Source organism: Centrocercus urophasianus, unplaced genomic scaffold (genome assembly GCF_019232065.1).
Source record: "Centrocercus urophasianus isolate 14NV4802_14NV808 unplaced genomic scaffold, USGS_Curo_1.0 seq_34, whole genome shotgun sequence".
Taxonomy (NCBI): Eukaryota; Metazoa; Chordata; class Aves; order Galliformes; family Phasianidae; genus Centrocercus; species Centrocercus urophasianus.
The window spans coordinates 1,846,703-1,863,553 of record NW_024884911.1 but is presented as its reverse complement, the minus strand read 5'-3'; the positions used below and the strand labels follow the sequence as shown (position 1 = coordinate 1,863,553).

Here is a 16,851-nt window from a genome sequence, read left to right as displayed (position 1 = left end):
TTATAAGCGAATATTAGGTATTCGGAGTCTGTTACATACAAGGAAGCTTCGCTTTGATCCTCTCCTGTCTCCAGAGGCGGCAGACACTTATTATTTCATGGGGAACTAAATGAAATGCAGAATGAAATTTGAGTAGTGCTCTCGGTGCGTGCTGGCCCCAGTGGGGCTGAGCCGTGGTGGTGGGGCAGCGTGTCACCGTGTCACCGTGTCACCCTGCTGCTGGCCTCAGTGTGCTGCATCCCTGCTCTGTGCCATTGCAGCCCGCGGTGCAGTGATTCCCTGTCAGGGATCAAACAGGAGACAGAAGGTGATAAAGCAAGCATGTCGTGTTTTGATACTTGCACCAGAAAGTGGAATTATCGGCGTGTCCTGAGCCTTGTGCTGTGCCCCAGCTCCTGCAGAGGGGGTTTCCCAGGGAAGGAAGGACGGAGCTGCAGGTGGATGGAGCAGAGGTGGTGTCTTTTGCACATGTGGCTGGTTTATGGCATGCAGAGCAATGCTGCTGGCTGCAAGGACAGACACCCGAGAGAGGACATCATACATGTATCACACTGTGGCACAGGTCCTTACCTCTGGAGCACTGGTGTGCATCCCCCACCCCACGCACAGCCCCACACAGTGCTCCTGCCCCACGCACAGCCCTACTTGGTGCCTCCTGCCCCGTGCTCAGCTCCACACTGGACACAGATTCAGGCTGCTGCAACTTCCCTCCTGCTCAGCTACCAAGGCTGCACTGTCGATGCCACTTTCCCAGCAAGCTAATGAGCGTGCTGCTTTTTGCATGAAGGCTTATTTTGCGGAGAGAGCGCGCATGCCTTGCATCAGCAGATAAACCCTCAGCCCCTCATTCTTCCCAGCTCAATGGCATCCAGAAGCTGTGCTGGGGCAGCTCAGGGGAGAAGACCCAATGCAGGAAGCAGCTGCAAAGCGAGGGGCTGGCAATTAGAGCGGTCGCAGTGCACGGCAGCCGCAGGCTCTTTAACTTCCGCAGGCTGTGCCGCAGATAACGCAGTTACAGCCGCTCCCGGAGGCAGCACGGGCCTCTCCCTTTATTTATTTATTTTTGATGGTATCTGATGCAGCCTCCGCCGGTAATTGAGTGTTTGAGAGTGAAAAATTATCTCCCCAGCTTGGCCCTTATCTTGACAGCAAAGCAGCGCTTTTAATTTAATTTTGTTCCAAGCATGCGGGTAACAAATTTTCACTAATCGCTGCGCTGTCGCCCTCCGCATGGTAACAAGGCTCTGCTCCCCAGGTAGTCCGGCAGGGCAGAGGGGATGGCACACGGCGAGCTGCTTCTCACTCTGCCCATGCTGAGATGTATCCCTTCCCGGAGCAATAACAGTGCTGGAAGGCAGCGTGGGAAAGCTCTGCATTGAGGAAACTGAGGCACAGCCGTGCCCCAACCCATTGGGAGGTCTTGCAGAGCAGGGATTCGTGTTGTGCGTCTCCTTTGGAAATAGAGAGAGAAGGAAAAGTGGTTGTTTGGGGCTTTTTTTTTGCATGCCTGGTGTTGAAGCAGCCCAGCTTGGCTGAGCATCACCCCGTGTGCACTGTGATCCCAGCTCGGCTCACTGTCAGCAATCCTCCCAGGGCTGTGACACGATGCGAGCTATTGAGTAGATACTGATTACTTTGTTTTTTCCTTTTTCCTGTAGGAAATATGTTTTTGTGGTGCTGGCTTGAAAATTGTTCTCCCTCCTCCTTGCCTTGAAGCCTCCCGCTCAGATTTGTGTTAGTGCTCAAATAGTGTAGAACTGGGACTGGATTTCAAAACAGAGCACAAAAATGAGACCTTAATTCTGAGCGAAATGTTTCCATTGATTTGCATGAAAGAAAATTCCAGTGCAGACAATCTCTGACGTTATGCATGTAACTGCTTCTTTAATGTGATTTTATCTCGACTGATTCTGCACAGAGAACATGAAAGCAAAGCTGACTTCATTGCCTTTAATTGTCCGTGATCTGTGATATGCAAGAGAAGTGGCAGCACTGAAGAGCAAACTGGGCTGCAGGAATTTTCCCCAAGGAGCTGCACGGGGAGCCCTGCTGGGACCCAGCAAGCCCTCAGCCTGAGCCGCCTCTCTCTTTTCTCTCCCTTTCTCATCTGCTGTCCTGGTCCGTGACAACCTGCAGGGCTCCTTTTTGCCCTTCTCTTCCCCCTTCCTCCTCCTCCTCAGAGCTGAAATGAGCTCACAGTGCTGCAAGCTGCAGGCTCTGCATTTTAGAGCGAAGTGGGAGCGCTGCTGGAAACTGCATAAACACGAAGCAAATGCATAAATACGAAACAAACGCGTTTATTCAGTGCAGGAGCATTAACGCTCCAGAAGCACATCAGCAGCTGCAGCACTGCTGGGGTGAGCAGGAGCTGGGGTGCAGGCTTAGCCCTGGGCCCACGATTTCACTGGCCCCATCCACCTAGCCTTGACCTCCCCTTGCTGCCTCCCCTGCACCTGAAAGCCTGGTTTTCTTTTCCTGTGGCCTCCTGCACTTGGCTGATTGCCAGCGGGTAATTCATAAGTGTTAATAGCATTAATGTGATTCAGCGTGTTCTTAGCGAGATGAAATCCTCTCTAAATTCAGATGCATCTGATCTCCCCCATCTGCTGCTGACACTGATGGGGAACCTTGCTGCAGTGATGTGCATCCCCTGCTGGATGCTGGCGCTGGGGCAGAGCGGTCCCTGCAGGGAGGGCTGGGGGAAGAGGTGCATCCCGAGAGACCCAGCGTGGGGCAGAGGTGGGGGGCAGGGAGATGAGACTGGAGTGTGGGGTGCTGGATGCTGAGAGCAGCCTGCCAGCACTGCCGCTAATCTTGATTGGTATTTGATTTGATTTAACATGATCTCCCGCTTGTAAAACACCTTGAGATGTTTCCGTGTGTGAGGCTGTCCTGGAAACGCTGTTGTACTGTATTAATGAGCCTCTGCTGGAACATAAAGAAGCATCATTAGGAGTGCTGAACTCGTCTGACGTGCAAAAAGCAGCGCACAGCATGGGCACACCGTGCATGGAGCTCTGTGGCCCGGGTGCCTGTAGCTGGGCTGCTGCTGGCACTGCCAGGATGGGATGTGGTGGGTGCTGGGATGCAGTGGATTCTCAGGTTGCAGCAGGCACTGGGATGCAGTGGGCACTGGGATGCAGTGGATTCTCAGGTTGCAGCAGGCACTGGGATGCAGTGGGCACTGGGATGCAGTGGATTCTCAGGTTGCAGCAGGCACTGGGATGCAGTGGGCACTGGGATGCAGCGGCTCCTGGCACGCAGCTTGGCATGCCCGTGCTGGCAGCTGTGCTGTGTGTTGCTAAGCAGTCCCAGCTCTTGCAATGCTTCCCCTATCCTTGTCTTTCTCGGGTGGCAGAAATGCATGTTAATATTCGAGTAGCCTCGAAGCATGCTGTATTATGCTGTTATCATGGGGAGGTGGGGAAGATTGCAAAGCTCTCGGCGTTTAACGCCCACATGTGGCTCACACGAAGGGCTGTGTGCTGATAAAGATGGGGTAATTAAAGTTTATTTTTTTTTATAGACTAATCTTCCAAGTATGTATTTATGAGCCTGATTTAGAAACATCGTATTACGGAGAGCACGGGATATTTGTGTTGCTTGTAAATCCATACGTGGTCTGAGCTTACCTTTTTTTTTTCTTTCTCCCTTTCTTGGAGTTAAGCAGCGCTGCCACTGTCAGACAGAAAAGAGCCTGGAGTTTCACTGTACTTTTCCCCCACCTTGTTCATTAGATGAGCAAGGGAAAGTGTACAAAGCAGTGAGTAATTAACTGCACGAGCAAATGATATTTCATAGGAGGCACGGTGCATTTGGAGGGGCTGCTTGCAGAGTGGCTTTGAATTTATCTTCATCTTGCAGGAGGTGCACAGTGTTCAGGGGAGGGGGTGCTTTGCAAGCACCAGCACAGTTCCCTTTTCTTTCCTACCTCTCCCTCGCACAGCCTGGCAGGTTGATTTTCCCCATTTGATAGGATGTGATTCCTCCTGCCCATCCTCCTGGTTCGTTCCCCTTTGGTTGTGGGCACTGCTGGGTTTTGGGCTGCCCCCATTGCTTTCCCCCTGCAAGTTAGGCTAAAACCAAGGCTGAGCTCCATCAAAACCACCCAAGGCACAGCAGAAAGCTGATTAATTAAAAATAAGGAACGAGCATCTCAGGATAGCAAGAATTTGCTAGGAATCTAGGGAGCAAGCTCGGTCTTGGCTGTGCCCAGACATAGCACAGCAATCGTCATCATGGGCTTTTTGGACCACGAGCTGAAACTGTGATTGTGCACTGGGGGTTTCAGGAGCTCCTGAGTCCCATCTTCCACCTGGGGAGGTTGTGCATTCCCTTCCACACCTTCTCCTGTAGCTGACGACTGATAGCAGCCTGTTCTGTGCAAGCACTGTTTGCAAATCTGCAATTTAAACACTTTCCTGGAAGCCCAGAGATCACAGGGGGAGGAGGGAAGTGCCCGAGCACAGCTTCTCCTGCAGCGCTGAGCCGCGTTGGATCCCACCCCCAGGACAAGGGAGGAATTATTCATTTTGTTTCACATCTCGAGCCGGAGCGCGCAGCCCTGCTGAACCTGTTGAGGTTTGTTTAGTTAGCAGTGGGTTGTTAAGAATACATTTGTGTTGCTAGAGGGCTGCCGCTCAGCTGGTTACCTCCAGATGGGTGTTTGAGCACAGTGCAGGAGTGCTTATGCTGGAGCATCAGTGGTGGGATGGAAAACAGGAGTGTCCTTCTGCTGAAGGAGCGAGGGAAGAAGCTGCTTTTCCATCAGGCTGTCTTACAGCTGGCAGCAAACTGTCTGTGAGCAATAAAGAGCTGAGCTGGAAAGCACAGTGCTGCTCGAGCAGAAGTCCCATAGCCTTGGTTCAGTTGGTGAAAGCCAACTGCAGGCAGTTCTGGGGGTCGGTAATCAGCGCTGTGATGGAAACAAGGGAGGGGGGGGAGGAGCTGGGAAGGCAGCTGGAAGAGAACTGCAGCAGTGGTTCTCCCCTTGGGCAGCCAAGCTCATGTTCATGGGGATGGAAAAGGCTTTTGTTTGGCTCAGGCTCCTGTGCCCCTTTCCTCTTAGTGACTGGGAGAGAAGCAACCATGGGGATGGGATGGGGATGGGATGGGGATGGGATGGGGGTGGGAAGCTCCAGAGCCCTAATCCAGCTCTGCAGCAGGGTGCTGAAGGCTGCCACGCATACCTGTGGTTCAGGCTTTTTGTGAGAAGGGGATAATACTCCCCTAACTCATAAGGGATTTGTGATTTAATGTTTGCAAAGCACTTTAAGACCCTGGATTGAAAGGTGATTTATAATGGTAAAATCCAGTGTTCTCTGTTCTATTGTATACTTGACTGTGTCCAATTATCTCGATAGCAGCTTTTTTCCATCTTTTTTTTTCTTCTTGCATGAGTATCATAACTCCAACCAAAAGCTGGGTCTGTGGCAGGCACAGTATGTCCTGGGAGGAGATGAGTTTGGAGGTGCTAATTTATGCTGATGATACAAATAAAGATTGGGAAGGAAAAAAGGGCATTGAGGGGTGAAGGGCAGAGATGGGTGTTAAAGCTGTGAAATAGTGGGAAAGCTGTTTAGATGCTGCATGTGTAAGGGAAGTAGAAGATGCTTTATAAATAATCATTTTGCTACTCCTGTTGTCACAGGGCTATGGGGTGTTTTCCAGCAGATCAGCCACTCCTGTCCTGCAAATGCCAGGGGCAGGGAGGCTTTGGTGAGGCATGCTGCTTGCCTGGAAAGCACAGGCTGTGCCCTGGGCTCCGCCAGTTCCTTGCTCTGGCACCAGCATCTCTAAGCGGATTTGATCAAATTATAGGGTGAAACACACGAGTGCTAACTCGCTGGATGCATTTCCCGTTCAATTTTCAAGCAGATGCTTTTTAAATCTCACTTTGCTGATGAAAGAGTGAGAGCAGGGAGCTGGATCTGATTCCAAAGATAAAGATGCGTCCTCGCCTGAATCCTGAGCAGTGGTGCAGCCAGGAGAGCATGGAGCAGATCTCGGGTTGGTGCTTCCCTGGAGCCAGGATGCTGGGGCTGTGCTTGTGGGTGGGTAGCATTGGCTGGAGAACATTTCTCCTGGTCCCCTCCGTCAGCAGAGTGTGGCTCATGTGCTCCTAGTCTGCTCAGAGCAAGAGCATCTCCTGGGACGGCTGGGTCTCTCCTATGCGTGGCTTCTTTACCTGGTCTCACATCCTTCCCCTGCATTGCCTGGGGTTGGGTTTGCCCCACTATGCTGTAGCAGACCTGATTCATTCATCCTAATGCTGCTGGTGACTTTGTCACTCTCTAAACCTGCTGTTCGAGGCCAGGTTGGATTGGGCCTTGGGCAGCCTGATCTGCTGCTTGAGTTAGTGGTTAGCTAGTTAGTGGTTGACAGCCCTCCCCACAGCAGGTCTCATGAGGTCAGTTTGCTGGTTGGCCATGGTGATCTGTTGGAGATCTTATCCAGCTAACTTGGTTCTCTGATTCTGTAATTCCATTGGTTTAAAAAAAAAAAGAGAATAAAACACAAAGCAACAGACAAGGCTGGCCACGTGTGCAGGTATGAGACACGCACAGAGCAGTGAGAGGTTAAGCAATGTCCCCATGGATGGCTTCTCGATGCAGCTGTCTCTTAGCCTTGATGTCCAGCACGTGGCCTTGGAGCTGGGGACAGGTGACCACATCCCATCCAGGTGCCAGCTTCAGAGGCTCCTGTTTGTGCCAGGAAGTATTAAGCTGGCACTTGCAGCAAACCCTCCAGTGAGCTGCTTTTCTGAAGATACCATAAGCTTCTGTGACTGACAAAATAAAACTTCTTTTTGTAATATCTGCTGCCTGTAAAAAGTGACTGGCTCTGTAGATTGCTTTGTTGTTCATCCCAGTCCCTGTGTGATGACTGAATGTTTATACATGCTTGTGTAAATAATTAACACTCATTGATGCTATGTAAAATCGGCAGGCATAGATTTCTCCTGGTGCTAAGTGAGAAGAAATGGTGTTCTGGTGCTGGCTGCCCTTGGATTTGGGTTGGGTGTTTTTGTGACTTGATAAAATTTGCCACATAAACCCAGGCTGATGAAAACTGCCTGCATCTTGGCTGGTGGGCCCTGCAGGACCACAGGTAGAATGTGATGGGAAGGATGGGGTTGGAAGGCTCCAGGAGCTCTGGTCCTGGCAGTGCAAACTGGGGAGCTTTGGGGCTGAGGCTCGAGTCAGTCCCTCCTGTGGCTCCCACCTCTCTTTCTGCCTTCCAGGTTCAATGAAAAGCCCTGTCAACAAGACAGCCCTGACTCTGATTGCCGTCAGCTCCTGCATCCTGGCCATGGTGTGCGGCTCGCAGCTCTCCTGTCCGCTGACTGTCAAGGTGACGCTTCATGTCCCCGAGCACTTCATTGCTGATGGTGAGAGCCCATGGGCACCCCTACCCCTTAACCCCTCTTCACAGCTCTTCTAAAACCTCCTTAAGTATGCACTCAGCAAGAGGACCGCACCGTGGAGCTGAACTTACCTCTTCTACATTGCAGCTGTTGTTGTTATCACTGTACGTATCTGGTGGATGTTCCTGTTTTCCCCTGGGCTTGTCAATGAGCCCTGGGAGCAGCACAAACTCCTGTCCTGCAGCAGTTGAGCTGCTCGTCTCAGCCCCTTGCAGCAGCACAGAGTGGAATTGCTAGTGTTTGAGCCAAGGCAGAGATGCTTTGAAAAATTAGACAAGGGCTGCTGTCACTATTTATTGCCTTCTCTGACTGGGCTCCTTGCATTTGTTGTGTTTCACTGACCTTTTCTTTATAATGTGCAGCGAGCGTCAAGTGCAAGTTTTCAGTAAGACGAGGGCAAATTTCATTTTCTTCCAGCCAACGAAAGCCATTATTCAGTCGGTTCCAATTGCTCAGCTCCCGTGCTTGCTGTGCTGCTCAGGGCATGCTGAAGGTGGGTACAGCTTCTCCCTGCCAGGAACCCACAGCACCCAGCCCCACACTGGGGTCAGGAAGGAGGGCAGGGAATGAATATGTTGGGGATAGGAGTGTACATGAAGAGGTGCAGTGGTGATGGAAGGAGCAGGGCTTAAACCGATGCCCCATGACATAGAGGAGTTCCACAATCTTTTTAAAATGGGTTTCATCCTTACTAAGGTTGGTTTCTTCCTGGAGTTAGTATGCATATGTAGGAAGTCACTGCACTGTAACACAGAGCTCTGCCCAGCCTGAGCCTCACCACATCCGTGTGTCTGTGCCTTTAAGGATGCTTTTGGGATGGCACTTCTAGCCCAGGAAAGGCACTGTGGGCTCGAAAGCTGAAATAAAACGTAATGCGGCTGCTTAGAATTGAAATGAAAAGCTGAGCCTGTGCTTGTCACCAGGAAGGGAGTGGCAGTGCAAATTATGCAAATACAGAGAACACTCAAATGGAAACGACAGTGAAATACCAATAAAACAGATTAATATCCTCAAAACTGGGGGAAATGGGATGATCTCCAGTTCCGACTTAATGACTTTTCTAAAGAGAAAGTGGCAGGAGGACTGGTAAAAACGGTTTGGAGAAGAATTAAAATGAGCTTTGTAATGAAACTGTAAAATATAATTACAAACTGCAAAAACTTTAAAAATATTCTTTATGAGGAACAGTCAAGTTCTTCACAGAGAAGCAGCGAAGACATTTTGCAGTGGCCATCAGTTTTACTGAAATCTCATCATTTAATGCGGTGGCAGAGTCCTTCGCCTGGGAAGGGAAAAGCTCTTAAAGTTGTCCCTTCTATTTGAATCACAACAAATCCCAAAGCAGCACCAAACTGGCAGCAAAATACTGTGAAACATTTAAAGGCATCACTGAGCTGAGCCCGGTTTGGAAATTGTAATGGCACCCAGGAAAACATTGCTGGCTGTGTTTGCAGAGATGGGGTGCAGCTCGGCACCAGAGATCCTACCCTGGTGGCAGACAGGGGCTGTGCTCCTCTCTAAAAACCTGGGTGACTTTTTGGGTTCATTTACAAACACGTGGGGCTGCTTTTTACCTGGTTGCCAAATGTTGGGTCTGAGGACATGGGCATCACCACGTGGAGCTGGAAGGAGCACGGCCCCAACGAAGCTGGGAGCTTGGATCAGGCTGAAGCCTGCTGCACCTAGCAGCTCATAATTCTGTTGTGCTCTTAAACAGTCCGGATCCTTAAGCTCTTCTTTGTATTTGCATGATGGTGAGGCAGGCTAGGTGAGCGTGCAGGGCAGCACATTCTCTGGAGATGTTTCTGCATGACAGAAGGGTGCCCACTAATTCCCATTTGATGACAGCATTGCAATAGATGCCAGCAGCCAAGGAAAATCTCACAGCAGAGAAAGAGGCCACCAGTACCTCTGCAGGAAAGGCCAAAGAAAGACAGGCTGAAAGCCATCCTGCTTCTAACAGATGAAGGCTCAGCTTTGAAGGAAACTTGAAATAGACACGGGCCAGCTCTGGCGCGCCAGGATCTGAAGCCAAGAGAGAGGAGGGAGGGAAGCGGCCCCAGCATGTCTGCAGCTCCCAAGGAGAGAAGCTCTTCCTGCAGCCAGCAGCAGCAATGGGAAAAGGAGCTCCCAAGCCTGTTGGAGTCACTAATGGAAAGAGGAGGGGGGAAGGACTGGGACCAGGAGCCAACTGGCAGCAAAGGCTGGGAGAACAGATTACCAGCGGCAGTATTAATAACCAGCCTGTCTCTATTGCCCTTATTTCTCTCTCTTGGTTCATTTTCCTCCTTTTGTTCATTTGATGGGTTCTCCCCCCCTCTCCTCTCCCCTCTGAACAATTATTGCCTGGTTTGTACAGCTGCTCTGTCTTCATTTTCCAGGGCAGCCAGCTACACGAGGACCTGGCACAAGCTGCTGCACTCTGCCATGTGCTGGCAGGGGGAGACTGGGGGCCTCCCAGGAACACGTCTGTGCCCATCAGTCCCCAATTGCAGCACACTGCTTTGTGGGGCCGAGGAAGGCACTTGCTTTGTCCCTGCTTTTCATGCTGCAAGACGTTTCGTTAAAGCAGCAAGGATAGGAACATTTCTTTTCCATTTCCTCCTAAAATGACTTGAGCATCATCTGCCCCCTTCTGCAGCATCCACAGAATCATAGAATGGCTTAGGTCGGAGGGGACCTTAAAGATCATTGAGCTCAAATCCCCTGCTTTGGGCAGGGTTGCCAGTCAGTAGATCATTCTGCCCAGTGCCCCATCCTCTGCAGCATCCTCCTCCCCTTTCTCTAGGCTGAGGGGATCTTGTCCCTCCCATGGCAGCAGCTCGGGCATCCTCTGGCTGCACCCAGCAGCAGGCACCGTGCCCACTTCAGAGCAAGCCTGAATTGATGGGAAGGCTCATGGTGGCTTTTATGAGGATTTGGAAAGGCAAAGCATTATTTAGAGGAACATTTAGCAGCATCAAAGTGGGGAAAAAGAAAAGAGAGCCCCTCCATCTGAGCAATAAAACCCCTTAGGAATATGTTAGCCACTCAGCTCTGTGCATTCATGGGGACTTTTTTCTTGTAAGTAATCATTCAAAAAATAGAGAAGGAGAGCAATGGGAGCTGCTTGCAGGGAAAGCAGGGATGGAGAAAGATACCCTAGAGGACTTAGCCTGGAGTATGTCCTTGCTGCACAGCAGTTTGAAATATAGTATCAATTAAAGCTTCCCGTTTTTACAGCCTGCAAAGGGGTTATATATGGTGTGGGTGGATGTTTGTATCTGGATACTTTAGTGGGAGAGGTAAGCGAGGTCCACCGCTGCGTACGGGAGGAAGGAAGAGCTACATTTAGCCAGGGGCTTGTAGGGTTTCATGTTGTAAGTGGAAATAAAGCAAAGGACATAAAGCAGCCTTCTGTCACTTCAAAGACATCTCAGGGCATTTACAGCCTTCTCCCCTCCTTGTGGGAGACGTGTGCCAGAGAAAATGTGGCGATGCCTCTGGGACGTCATGCAGCTCAGGTCAGTGTGGTTTATGGAGGTCAGAGCAGAGCCTGTGCAGCTGTGATGCAGCCAGCTCTGCTGAGAGCACCGGTGGCTGCTGCTGCAGCTCCAGCCTGGGGGTGAATGTGGGGATGTCCTCCTCCAGCTCCTGCAAGGAGAGGGAAAGGAACGCAAACCGAGCACCTCTGTGCACAGCCCTCATGGGGCAGGTGAAGCCAGGTGAGCACCAGAATGGGGCGTTGCTACTTGTGACTGTGAAACCCACAGTGGGTCCAAGGAGCTGGTAAGGTGGAGGGAGCCGTGCATGTGGCTGTTTTTCTCCAAGCTTCGTGCATCTGCATCTGCCTGCCTGAATGATGACATTGTGAGATTGTCACGCACCTGATCAGTAATTGTTTTGTCTGAAGATTATTTATTTCGTTTCCTCCACAACTGTTTCCTTCAAGACGCCACTGGAATTGGATGCTGCTATTAGCAGCTTCTGCTAATTTTCCCCAAAGATCGACAGAGCTCTGCAGTCTGCAATTGTTGGGCTTGCAACAACTTCTCATTTTGGTTTTAATTAAATTTGTTGCTTTAAATTGTTTGCTTTTGACATCTCCTGCTCAATCTTGTGCAGCCCTCAGAGGTGACCAGGCATTAGGTTGGTTCCTCTGGTGCTGGCTCGTGTGGGCTCAGCACGTGCTGCGCATGCGCTCGCATAGAAATGAGCAGTATGAGAGATGGGGGCGGTGGGGAATTGCCCAGTGCTGGGCTTTGCTTTGCAGTGAGGAAAATCTGGAGACGCTCACTGATTTACAAATGAAGCATCCCCACTTTGCACCAGAAGAATGAAGGAAAGGCTCCAGTCTCAAAGGTTTCCATCCCTCAGCATCCCCTGGGAGCAACCAGGCTGCTGTGCTCCCCAGCTGGTCCCCGCCTCACCAGCCCCCCTGAAATCAATGGGGGAATGGGCTGCTTTGAAATCAGACCATTTGCTCAGCCTGGAGTCTTTCTTCTTTAGAGATGCTGTACAGAGATGTGGGTCAGTGCTTGGGCAGGAGCGGCAGCATCCCCTGGCAGCCTGGCTCTGCCTGCCCCAGACGTAACATCTTTTGGCGAGGTGGCTGTGTTGGGGCAGCTCTGCAGACTGCATTTAATTTCATCAGCTCTTAATCACTGGGTCATCTCCTGCCTGCCTTACAGCTTGCTCTCGCTCCCGCGCCTGCTTGGCTGGCAAGAAAATGTGAGCAAATGGCTGCAGCATTACCAGACATGAACTCTAAATATTAACATCAATTTATAAACTGTATCAGCGTGGATCAAAGGGATTCCGAGACGGTTTTATGGCGTGAACACTCTTTGCATGAGGAACTAATAAGATTCTGTAGGCTGAAGTACATCATGTTTTTATCGTGCCTCTGACAGGCTGTGATCCTGAGCTCTGCTCGTCCCTGTGCTGGGGCAGCTCTGTTTGCAGGGGAAGGCAAAGCCTCCTCCTGAGTCCTCAGCAGGGTGTGTAGGAGCCGAACAGGGGGATTGGTGCTGGTGTTTGTCTGAGTCAGCGGGGCCTGCTGGGAATTGTGACATCCTGAGAGAGGCAGAGTGTCCATCACCGGAGGATGGCATCTCCCAGTGTATACTGAGCTTGCACCAATGCCATTTGCCCTCTAGTCTGGGAGGGACAGGAAGGGGAGGGTGCAATAGGATGTACTGCCCTTGACCATCTAGCCTCTAGTACTCTTCCATGGAAAGGAGAGATGCAAATCTTAGCATCTGTATTTGCAGGATGACCCTTTCCTGGTCTCACCAGCATGGCGGTGAGTTGGGCCTGGGGAGCTGACTGAGGTCAGCTTGGGGACCTGGCTTAGGTCATGCTTGCTTTTGTACAGAAAATATGGGACACCTGCAGTAGCAGCAAAGCAGCAATGTAGATAGGATTTTCTGAGGCTGCATAGCCAGGAGCATGCTGCGCCGTGTTCTAATTCTCCCAAGTGGTGACATTGGTGTTGCTTAATCTCGTGATGAGCAGCTGGTGGCTCACTGTGGCCCTATGGCTCGTAGGTTCTGTGTCTTGGCTGTGTTTTCTGCCTGAGGGGACATTTGGTCTTTGCGCTGGCTGAAAAATCTCTTGCATTCACACACACTTGATGTTTCTTACAGCTTATCATAACTCATCCATCAGATACTTGGTGGAGCGATCAGATTTAGGCAGGATTTCCCTGAACTCTCGTCCAATATCTTGAGTGTCTCTGAAGAAGAGCCTCTGGCTGGAGCGTGGGAGTGGGAGATAGGGAGTGCTGAGGGAGAGCTGTGTTTAGATATCTGATCTTTGTCAGCTGTTGCTTGCCCAGATGCCTGCTGAGGACACAGACGTGTTGGTACTGGGCAGTTACGGTGTCTTGGTATCACCACAGAGCAGGCAGGCTGGTTCCTTAGCTGTTGGAGCTGTGGGCTTCAGCCCGAGTCTTGCAGAAGTGAGGGCACAGCACATTTGCATGTGGGCGTTTGGGTTCCTCTTGGGTTTGAGAGAAGGCTGTATGACTGATGGCTTGCTGTATGAAATGAAACACAGGCGTTCTTTGACAGAAGTTCAGCCTTGGTGAAATCTGGACTGATTTCCAAGAAAACTCAAAGAAAGGATCTGTCAGAATTATCAAGCAAGTAACAATTTAACAATTAAAATGTAACCCTGCTCTTTCCACAGGAAAGATGCTTGTAGCCTTTGCTGTAATTGCGTACAGGTTTGTATCACTAATGTGCTTCTGCTGCACCAAGGTGAGCACTGAGCCGATCGATGGCATTTGTAATGCGTGGCCATGGGCTGGGCAGCCCACGGTGTGCATGGAGCTCAGGTGCCAAAAACGCCTCCTGCAGCCGAGCCCTGCGTGGTGGGAGCTGCCTTCAGTTTGGCTGAGAGAGAAATAAAGACAGGAAAGGCGTACATAGAAGCTTGTGTGGTTTTAAAGGCTTACTCAACTTTCTGTTTAGGCGTTGTTTGGGAGAAAGCGTTAGATAAACAGAAGGGAACGTCTGGGGTGGGTTTGAACACGCTGTGATCCTGTCCTTAGTTTCGATTGAGAAGAAAAACATTACAGAAGTGACTTGGCAGAAATGAAATGAGTTCGAAATTCTCAGGCTTTGTGCTGAGCAGAGAGCTGGAAAGCTGGGCGCTGTGTCGGGCCGTGGGTACAGCCCTGCCCCTGCTGCTTGGTTCACTGTATGTGTGTCCTGGGAACTGAATGTTTGCGTGGCTCTTGGTTCAATTTCCTCGAAGAAAATTAAGAAACAGAGTTCTTTATCCTCCAGTACAAGGATGGGAGAGCAAGAGCTGATCAACAGGAAGAGCCGATAGGGGAGGAGTTGTCTCTATGGGAAATATTCTTTCAAGTTTTACAAGAAGAAAGTCTCCTAAGAAATCAAATCATGCTTTGTGCCTATAGGGGATAATCCTTCCTGTGGTCTTAAAAAAAAAAAAAGAGGAATGTGTAACAGGATTATGATTGTGAGATGGTACAGGGACGGATGCATTATTAGCAACCTGTCGTACGACCTCCTGCAGGGTTCTAACACCAAATACTAATTTTAGATGACAAGGAGTTTTGTTGTCCAAGATACAACAAATGGACCCAAGAAGAAAAAAGGAGTGGAGGGAGGAAGAAACAGAAATTCTTCACACACGCACAAAAATATTTGATCTCTTCCCTCAGAAAAAAAAAAAGAAAGAAAAAACAGAGGGAAAGGAAAAACCAAACCCTTTTGGCTGCCTTTTGGGCTCTTTGTTCTTTTCCCTTGTTGTACATCTCTTCTGAGCTGTTTTATCCTGTTTTGTTCTGGCAAATGATTTTTGAAATGTCAAAACTTCAAGCCTTTTTTGTCACGGCTTAAGCAGTCCCACTGAACTTTGAAGGAGACCTCAGCGTGAGAGACATGAACTTTTGCTGCTGTCTTAGCCGGCCCGGCTTTGATCAACATTTGAGAAGGAAAGGGGGAAAAACACACATGCAAAAACCCAAACAACGCCATCCCCTGAAGCACCAGCGCTGTGCAGCCGTACACTGAGCTTCTCCTTAGGGCTGTGATGCTGATCTGCAGCAGGGCCTGGCTTCTGAGCGCTGTGCAGCTGCCGGGCCGTGTCCTGCTGTTACTGTGACGTCTCACCCTGGTTGCTTTACCCCAGTCTCTCTGTTTAAAGAGGATTTTGCTGAGCTTTCAGTGTCACGCAGTGCCTGTGGGTTGTGTTGCACACGGAGCGCTTTCAGCTGTGGGTTTGGCTGAGCCCCATTCCCCAAAAGATGTTTGCAGCTGGGAGCCAGGGCTTCCCCCCATCACAGCAGCAGCATCTGATCACCACTGCCATCCCCTTTTGTTTACCTCTGCTGAGGGACCAGGTGTTACACAAGACGGATCCGGCGGGTCTTTCTGACAAGCAAACCGTGTTGGAGATGACACTTGCTTAGGAAATGTTTGTTCTTGTCGCTTGCTAAAAGGATTTGCTGTTCCTCCTGCCCCTTCGTAGCTTTTCAAGATGTTTTTGATAAGTGCGCGCTGGTGTCTTGTGGAAACTGTTTTATGTGTGCGGATTCTTTGAAAACAAAAAGAAAATTTGTGTGGAAAGGCTTTGAAATCTTCGGAATTTGAGCTTTCAAAATGTTTGTAAAACTCCTTTTCCTGTTCCTTTTTTTTTTTTTTATGAAGCAAACTTAGGAAGGATCAAGGTTGGGATTTTTGTTTGTGTTTTCAGTGAGAGTGACGATGGGGAAGGTGTGTGTGATGCATTTCAAATGGTACCCAGCTGAGCTGGGATGTGAGAAGTTTCCTGGCTGCAAGCAGTTCCCTCCTCCCCCTCCTGGGAAGGGAGGAAAGTGTTTACATTTAACTAGAACTTTCAATTTCCCTGCTTTTTAATTGTTTATTTGCTTCTTTTCTTGTCTGAGGTGGAACAGCGCCCATTATTTTCACTAAGCATTGAATCCAGGGATTTTGGGTTCAAGCATTTTCACTTTTTTTTCCTTTTCTTTTACTTTTGAGGATGATCTCTCTTGAAGACGTCCTGAAATCAAAATTAATTCATATGAAAATGCAAGAACACTTTTTAAATTTCCTTTCAGTTACGATTCTGTTATGTTTGTAAATCTCCCTGTGTACAGAATAGAATGTGACACGACACGATTTCCTTCCCCAAATCTATGTTGTTTTTTCTTTCTCCCAAACGAATTTACACCTGGAACTGATCGATCTGTCCCACCTCTGAAGTCGCCCTGCTGTCACCTGCTGGATTCCCTCCACCAAGGTCCTGTGCCAGGGCACTGCTGGCTCAAGTCAGCCTTGTCTTGAACAAAAACCAATTATATGACTCTTTTATGTCTGATTTCCTTCTGTTGCTTTCACCCTGGCTCTATTTTAAATAGGAGTGGGTTCATGAAGGGTTTAATCAAGAGCCGGTGGTTTTGCTTTTGAGCCTTTGGGCACGGAGGGTCTTGTCTGTCACTGAACCTCCAAATGCACTGATGTGTTTCTGCAGCCACAGTCATTACTAAGAAACTATAAAAATAAGTAAGCAACCGAGACTAACGCTATAATAGATGTAAACCCTCCCGATGGGTTCGTGATGTATTTCCATTTGGTACAAAACAAAACCAAACCCAACAGCCAGTAGTAGTTATCATTGGTGCCTAAAGCTGTCTTTCAATACTGATGGAAAAGAACTAACAGGAAAGGTTAGGCAGCTCTGAGGTTCTTGTTTGTGCTTGGTGTTACAGTGCTTTCTGCAGGTGCCTTGTGGCAGGTGTCTCCTGCAGCCTGGTCATCCAGCCCCTGCCTCACTGGTCCCCAGTGCAGCTGTGTGCTGCAGCTCTTTGTTAGCTGTGCGTGCGCTCAGCAGCGCGGCTTCATCCCTCGGCTGTGGATGTAGAGATGCATCTGTGTGATCTGTATAAGTGTGAAAGATTTGAATTCATG

General features: G+C 49.8%; 1 protein-coding gene across 1 annotated transcript in view; it reads left to right on the top strand.

Moving 5' to 3' along the window:
- ASTN2 (astrotactin 2) overlaps positions 1-16,851 on the top strand; it is a 257,225-nt gene that overhangs the window by 77,709 nt on the left and 162,665 nt on the right. Inside the window, exon 6 of the mRNA XM_042830923.1 lies at positions 7,244-7,390. Within this exon, the coding sequence (XP_042686857.1) occupies positions 7,244-7,390 (147 nt within the window). The remainder of the gene's footprint in view (positions 1-7,243; positions 7,391-16,851) is intronic.